Genomic DNA, 8607 nt, shown 5'->3' with positions numbered 1-8607 from the left:
TGTAAAATGAGTACCTGGCCGTTAACAGCATTGTCTGACCGAAAAAAACCCCATTGTAATATCGCCTTATGTCTCGTTCTACATGTCAAGTGTTGCTGTTAGCTAGGGACCCTTGTAAAGCGCTTTGAGCACGTTTAGTGGATATTGCTCTTTATAAAAGCTCAAGCTCAAAGCTCATGTTCCAATATTCGGGAACTCGTTTCCAATGTAAGCTGAAAAAAAAATTGAGAATACGTTCGAAATTTTCAGCGCATGAGTTCATCATCTTATAGTTAAAATATCAAGTCGCTCATGTATCATCTGTATCATTGCAAATCTCACTTCCTCGCTAAGAGAGCAATGACAGCCATTGAAGTACAAATTCACGTAAAAGAGAGGAATCAGAAACGACGTGAATACTAAGGTTCTAGAAACCGCGGACTATAAAAAGTAATGTACAAAAGTTAATATAACGGCTTCAAAAACGCTTCTTTAGCCATTAACAAAAACAGTAAAAACGTTAATGCATCACTTTTAGTCCATGCTGATGGCCGTCTAAAGTGCATTTTCTAAGCGCCTCTCAGAGCGGGACTCGAACAAGGAACCTACAAGTCAGAAGGTGAGAGTCATAAAGACCACATCGCAAGAACAACACGTGATCACGTGCGAGTACGACAACATTTTGAAAGAAGGAATATTTCTATATTTAGCTATTCCCATTTAAAAGGACTTACTTGTCCGTCAAGTTTTTTTGGGCTACGCCTCACGCATTCTTGCCAAACAGCCCTGTTTTCATACTCTACTGAAAACTATTATCCAACCAAATGAGTGGCGACATTCGCAGCAACCGGATTGGAGTTTTGTGTTTGTTATTGAAGTGTACCTTTGCCCATGTAGGTATGTAGCTTAGGTTAATGATTTACGCTAACGTAAAGTAGGACAGTTATTGACACATCTTTATTCTATTCCTATCCCAATTTTCATATTCCTATTCATATCCCATGGGGTGGTATTACACCCCTACTCCATGATAATAAGAAAAAAAAATGTGAGTTTCCCTATTCCTATCTCATGGGTTGGTTTTACACCCCAACGTTGATATAGTAAAATATGAAAAGAACTTCTACTACTACTACTACTACTACTACTACTACTACTACTACTACTACTACTACTACTACTACTACTACTACAACTACTACTACTACTACTACTACGACCACTGATACCACCACCACTACTACTACTACTACCACTACTACTACTACTACTACTACTACTACTACTACTACTACTACTACTACTACTACTATTATTATTATTATTATTATTATTATTATTATTATTATTATTATTATTATTATTATTATTATTATGTTGAGGGTGCAGTCGTAATGTGTGTTTCATGTAAATGCTGGCAGGGATATGTTTTGAACATCTTGAAATGAATCTGTTAAGGTTACAGAGTTTGCTTTATTTTTTGGACAATTTTTTGATCCGGTTAAAAAAACTACTATAGCGGCAGCAAATTATATGATTTTTTTTTTATGTTCAAGGTGAGATCAAATTCTGTCCAGAGATGTTTTCTGTTATTCACAATTGAGACCATATTTTTATGTATAGCTAGATTCTTTTGATGCCTAATCATTCGTATTTTGAAACAAAACTTGTGACACACAAAGTAAGTGAGAATTATTTGTCGGGATTGTCTTTGGATAGGTTTATATCAAACATTAAAAACAAATCCTCGTTATAAGTTTCACTTATGCTTCTTTCTTAATGTTTTGTCCTTTTCTTTTTACTGTCAATGAAAGACAACTACAAATTCTGCATAGTTCGTTTTCACAAGAAGTATGGTACTAAAATGTGTGAGCCATGTTCATACTAAATTGTCAGTAACTACTACTACTACTACTACTACTACTACTACTACTACTACTACTACTACTACTACTACTACTACTACTACTATTACTACTACGACTACTACTACTACTACGACTACTACTACTACTACTACTACTACTACTACTACTACTACTACTACTACTACTACGACTACTACTACTACTACTACTACTACTACTACTACTACTACTACTACTACTACTACTACTACTAAAAGTACTACTGTTGCTTCTGCTGCTGCTACTGCCACTGATGATTATACTAATACCTACATCCCTTATATTTTGTATTTGTTTCCAATTACATTGTATTTATTTTCCAACAATAGTCTACACTTTTATTTTATTTCACTTTCTATACTGCATTACAAAGTTTCTCCCCGCCTCCCCTCTTTTGACTTAGTAAATTGCGCACTTTTTATAAATTTCTATTGCTCTCCTTTAATTCGTGCTTCCTCACAAAGTAGCATATTAGATACTTCCTGCCCATCAATGGTTTTGTTTATTCATCTTAACAATGCTACTACCACATAATCTCACTCGTCTGTTTTGTTTCATTCATCCTGTTTTGTTGATAAAGAGGAAATCCGAAACGTCCATTTTATCTGTTTTCTTATATTAAATTGAAGCTCACATTCAATTTCACATTGTTAGTTATTTGGGGTGAGTATGGGGCGTATAAAACTCCAGCAGTATTGTTCCTACTACGTAGGGAGAGGAAATTTCGATATTAGCTTTCGGAAGTGACAGAGGTGGGGTGTCTTTAGTGGCGCACTGAATCTTGATAATCTCGTCCTGATTGTTCTAAGTAGAGAGTGGTGGGCTCTGCCTGAAGCAGAGAAAATACTAATGAATGAGTGATGATGGAGAGGAATCGGTGGGACAATACAGACAATGGGCGTTTCGGGTACAAACTCTTCATCAGCACAACAATAAGCAAATAACGTTGAATAAAATAATAAATCAACTTCTTAAGAAACCCTTATAATCTCAAGACATCATGTTTTTACTTCCGCAACGCCTATTTTCACTTCCATTCTACTTTATGGACTTGTCTGGTAATTATATTGCTTGGTTTTGCATTGGCCCTCTCTGGGATCCTTAACCGAAAGGGTGCAGTAAAATGTATTATTCCTACATTGAGGGATGAATTTCCCACTGCAAATCGTCTCCTTGTATGTTATTAGGAGGGTATCGATATATACGTTGGCAGTAGAGTGCTTTCCTCTTATACAGGATCATGCGCTTGTGTGCCCAGCAAGTGTGTCTTTTTGTGCCCTAACTTCCTTCCACCCCAAAGTCTTCTAGCGCCTTAAGGTCTATGACGCGTGACTATATCCTGATTTCTGTATTACTGAATAAACTGCTACCCTTTAGATAGGACTCTAGTCTGAAATAAAGTACTTTCCGCCACACACAACATAAAGACCTAGCCACCCGATTATTTATGATTAACGTCTCTTTGCTTGAGAGGCGAGTATTGTGCGAATTGAGGTAACGCAAATCTCACCAAAACTAAAACTGAAAAAAGATCTCTTTATTTGCTTCTTTTTCTCGTCTGAAATCTACATCTCTTCCCGATTAAAAAAAATATACAAACAAACAAAAACAAATAAATACACATCATTATATTATCCATTTTTATCCAGTTTTTATGGCGTAAAGAATGATTATAAACTTCTACAGATGTATTGCTTTATTGCTCCACTAGTAACTCTTATTGTTCCTATACATAGTCTATCACCGTCATGAAAGCATCAGAAAAAAAACTGTTAAAAAACGAAGTGGCACTTCGAAGTCTTAATTTTCTAACAAATTGGGACGAATCATTGTGTGTCTTTTGACTATTTATAAACTACAAGTAGTAGGCGTCATCTAATCATCACTAACGCTACTACTACAACCATCACCACCGCACCATTATCATCTTTAATACTACTACCTCTACTACCACTACAACTACTACTACCAATACTTCTAGTAGCAGCAGCAGCAGCAGCAGTAGTAGTAGTAGTAGTAGTAGTAGTAGTAGTAGTAGTAGTAGTAGTAGTAGTAGTAGTAGTAGTAGTAGTAGTAGAAGACTACTACTACTATTACTTCTACCACTGCTACTACCACCACTACCATTTCCAAAAGGTGGTTTTACTAGAAGTGGTAGTGATGGTGGTGTGGCGATGGTGTGGTGGTGTTTGTACAAGTAGTGATGATGATGTGGTGGTGGTGCTATAGCGGTAGTGATGGTGATTTAGAGGTAGTCGTTGTAGTAATAGTGGTTGTGATGAGGATTTCGTGGTGGTAATGGTAGTAGGGGTAGTGATGATGTAGTTGATGGTGGTTGAATTATTCGAACAAAATTCGAACAAAAGAGAAATCTTTAATATTTAAGAATTATTTAACGACAGAGAATAACGCAAGCGTTTTCAAGTCAAAATAAAAATAGTCATTGGTATTCGCTTTTGGGTAGGAAGATTGAAGATTGTTTCCTTGTGATGATGGTGATGATGATGATGATGATGATGATGATGATGATGATGATAGCAATAATAAGATGGTGTTGTTTATAAAAATGATAATGGTAGTGTTAGTATTTATAATAATGATCTAAAACAAAACTGCAACAACATCATCATCATCATCATCATCGTCATCATCATCATCATCATCATCATCATCATCATCATCAACAGCAACAACAACAACAACAACAACAACAACAACAACAACAACACCAAAAAACTACGACAATAACAAAAATAAAATTCTACAATTTATTATTCAGCATATTTATCTATAGAGTTATAAAAGTCTTTGGATCTGTCCAATCAAGCATGCATGAAAAGAAAAGGTCTTTACAACTTCTATTTAGACCAGAATAATTATTGAGGGCGATTAAACGCAGTCAGGCATGAATTTTAACATTATGTTGTAAACGTGAACGTTTTTATTTATGCAATATTTCTTTGTTAACTAAAGCGATTTGAAAACCAAGGCAAATCTTGCTTTGTAAAGCTAGGTTTATGTATATATATATATATATATATATATATATATATATATATATATATATATATATATATATATATATTATATATATATATATATATATATATATATATATATATATATATATATATATATATATATACATATTCCACAGCAGTCTCCAGACCGTAGCCGCAACGGGCGCAAGACTGTCATTAGACATCTTCTTTGTCTGTCTCTAGATTCCTGTATGTTTATTGATGCATTGCGTTTATCCAAAAGCTCAAACATCCGCCAGCCGGATATAACGTACCAACACACAAAAATGTGTGTAACCTGAATGTTTATAGATAGTATGCGCTTGGCTTAGAAGTTCACAACAATGCCATCCGGAATGTAACGGACCAACACACAAAAATGTGTGCAACCACGAACGTTTATAGTCTGGATAATGCAGTTTAGTGAGAATAACTCATAAACACGGATGGCAAAAAACAATAACAAAGACCTGAGTGACGTCAACTTCGAATTGTCTATAGTCTTATTAATACAATATAGTCAGAACTGGTCATAAAAAAAAGGCTGGCTAAAAAAAACAATAACAAAGAAGTGAGTGCCGTTCACTTCGTTCTATCTATACAATCTCTCACTAAGAAGAAGGCGGTGGCGGCAGTCTGAAGCCTGGAATCGTAAAAAACTAACGAAAAAGTGAAACTCAAAAGGACTCGGTTGGGAACAGTACAATGGACCTTTCGGGTAAAAAAAAAACCTTCGTAAGCAAAACAGTAAACTAAGGAACGTTGAAAACAAATAAAACAAAATGTAGAGAGAATACGCTTCAACAGTCGTAACGTCACTTCCCTGACGCATGGTAACTTAGTAACTATCGGAACAATGGCGGACGCCCTTATGAAATATTTCTCCGACGACCATAAAAGCGTATCCAGAGGGAAACAAAACCCATTATAAATCTGATCATGTTTTGACTTTTACACATTCTGATCACAAGACACATGAAAAATTTCTTGCCAGCATGAATAACAAAAAGTACCGATTTTCTTTGTTTATTACAATATTCAAGACAGGCGAAGAGAGAGAATGTTCAATGTCTGTAATGACATGATCTATTGCGTGGCCATGGTTGTTTGTAGGACCGCTTACGAGTTGAATAGAGTTGTTTGTATCGATAAGCTTCCGAAATACTTTGGATTCATTTTTGTTTCCGAAATAATCAATGTTAAAATCACCCATAAAAACATTATGCTTTTTGTTTATGGATTGAATAAACATACATTCTCCGAACTCTGATAAAAAATCAATTGTTGATATTTTGTTTTGTTGGCTTGGGTGGTGGGCGGTAGATACAGTGAAACGACTTTTAAAAATTATTTTCATGAATGGCAAATCCAGCGTATTCAAAACTTCTAAAATCATGGTGGAATGAATCTTATCAAAGAGTGACAAGTTGTAAATGATTGCAATTCCACTTCCTTTCCTCCCAATGCGTGGACATGATTTAACACAAAAGCCTTAGGGTGTAATTGTTTTCAGAACGAGGTCATCATATGAATGGTTAAGCCATGTTTCCAAGATGACAAAAATAGTAATTTTGTGATCTTCAATAATGTCGATTATATCTTGAGTTTTATTACGGCACGATCTAACATTTAGTTATCCAATTTTTATCCTCGTATGATCACTACGTGCATGTTGTTGTAGTTGTTGTTGTTGCTCGAAACGATGCTGTTGCTGCGAGTTGTTGTCATGGTGGTCGTTCATTTCATACTGATTGTGACGCCAGTGTTGACATTTGACAATTATTTGTATAATTTATTGATGTGATTAGATTGGATGGGGGACGAGTGTTGATAAATTGAAGTGGAGATCGAGGTCGTTGGGGGGGGGGGGGGGGGGGGGGGGCGTTGAGTTGGCCGGTGAACAATGACGGTGGTAATAGAGCGTTTAATTGTGTTTTGCGTTTTATTTCCAATGAAGCCCGGAGTAAAAAAAATGAAAAACATCTCGTAATATGATGAATGCTAACATGAACATTTTAAAACAAGACCTTGACCATAACGTTAAAAATAAACATGATGCGAATGGTCTCCACGAGTCAATTGTTGGTACGGTAGACAAGCATGCTCCCTTAAAAACTAGAGCAGTAAGGGTGAGACGTCAAGCACCCTGGTATAATACAGAAATAAAATTGACTGGATTAGCCAGGAGGCGGGCAGAAAGAAAATGGCTCAAGTCCAGAGATGCTGTTGATAAGAAATTGTACATCGCGGATAGAAATGATGCGAAAGCAGTCAATTCCAGGGCTAAAAAGAAATTCTATGAAGACAGCCTAAAAAACGTCAGGCGTTCGAGACAATTCTTTGCCTTGACCAAGGAACTGCTGGGTAAACAGACGCAAGCAGCTCTCCCATCTTTAATCGATCGTGCAGATCTCTACCAACTCGCTTTCGTCAATATTTTAAAGAAAAAACGGATACCATCAGGAAAGAACTATAATCTGAATCGATCCAAACAACATTTGACAAGTTTCATGGTCATTCATTAACAATATTTTTCAAGATCACTGAAGCTGACTTACGTGACTGCATTATGTCGTTTCTAAAAGTTGCGATTTAGACCCCGCGTTAATAATTCGTTGCAGTCAGGCGCTGTACCAGATATTTACAAAGTTGCTCATGTCAAAACCCCTTTGAAAAAACCTGATCTAGATAAAGAGAACTTTAAAAACTATCGTCCTGTTTCTAATCTTCCTTTTCACTCAAAATCTTAGAAAAGCTTGTTTTGAAACAATTACTGTCTCATCTTAAAAATAATTGTCTTGAAGAAAAAATTCAGGCGGCTTTTCGGCAACATCATTCGACGGAAACCGCACTTGTTAGGGATGTTAATGATCTCCTCTCTGTTATAGACTATGGTTCATGTCCTTTGCTGAATTTGCTTGACCTATCGTCTGCTTTTGATACTATTGATCACAATCTTCTCATCTACTACTATTACTACTACTACTACTACTACTACTACTACTACTACTACTACTACTACTACTACTACTACTACTACTACTACTACTACTAATAAGGATCATCATCATAGCTGGACGCTAGTAGTAGTAGTAGTAGTAGTAGTAGTAGTAGTAGTAGTAGTAGTTGTAGTAGTAGTAGTAGTAGAGTAGTAGTAGTAGTAGTAGTAGTAGTAGTAGTAGTAGTAGTAGAGTAGTAGTAGTAGTAGTAGTAGTAGTAGTAGTAGTAGTAGTAGTAGTAGTAGTAGTAGTAGTAGTAGTAGTAGTAGTAGTAGTAGTAGTAGTAGCAAATGTAGTAGCACGAGTAGTAGTAGTAATAGTTGTAGTATTAGTATTAGTAATAGTAGTAGCAGTAGTAGTAGTAGTAGTAGTAGTAGTAGTAGTAGTAGTAGTAGTAGTAGTAGTAGTAATAGTAGTAGTAGTAGTAGTAGTAGTAGTAGTAGTAGTAGTAGTAGTAGTAGTATAGTAGTAGTAGTAGTAGTAGTAGTAGTAGTAGTTAGTAGTAGTAGTAGTAGTAGTAGTAGTAGTAGTAGGAGTAGTAGGAGTAGTAGTAGTATAATAGTAGACTAGCTTGTTGTTTGTCAAATGCCCAGTATGTAAGATCAATTTATAATAATTAAGATGTTCCCCCTTTATTGGAATTGGAAGTTAATGTAAATATCGCAATGTTTTTTTATCAGATTTAGACACTTGAAACTCGGG

General features: G+C 35.7%; 1 protein-coding gene across 2 annotated transcripts in view; it reads left to right on the top strand.

Moving 5' to 3' along the window:
* The first annotated feature begins 722 nt into the window (after positions 1-722).
* LOC144965516 (putative ferric-chelate reductase 1) overlaps positions 723-8607 on the top strand; it is an 83491-nt gene continuing 75606 nt past the window's right edge. Inside the window, exon 1 of one of the 2 annotated variants that reach the window (XM_078900925.1) lies at positions 723-876. In XM_078900925.1, the coding sequence (XP_078757051.1) occupies positions 804-876 (73 nt within the window). In that variant the 5' untranslated portion in view covers positions 723-803. The remainder of the gene's footprint in view (positions 877-8607) is intronic. The other variant, XM_078900926.1, reaches the window with a different exon arrangement.

This window comes from Berghia stephanieae, chromosome 2, assembly GCF_034508935.2.
Source record: "Berghia stephanieae isolate SIO BIC M18660-M18661 chromosome 2, UCSD_Bste_1.3, whole genome shotgun sequence".
NCBI lineage: Eukaryota > Metazoa > Mollusca > Gastropoda > Nudibranchia > Aeolidiidae > Berghia > Berghia stephanieae.
This window is presented reverse-complemented; position numbering and strand designations above follow the sequence as displayed.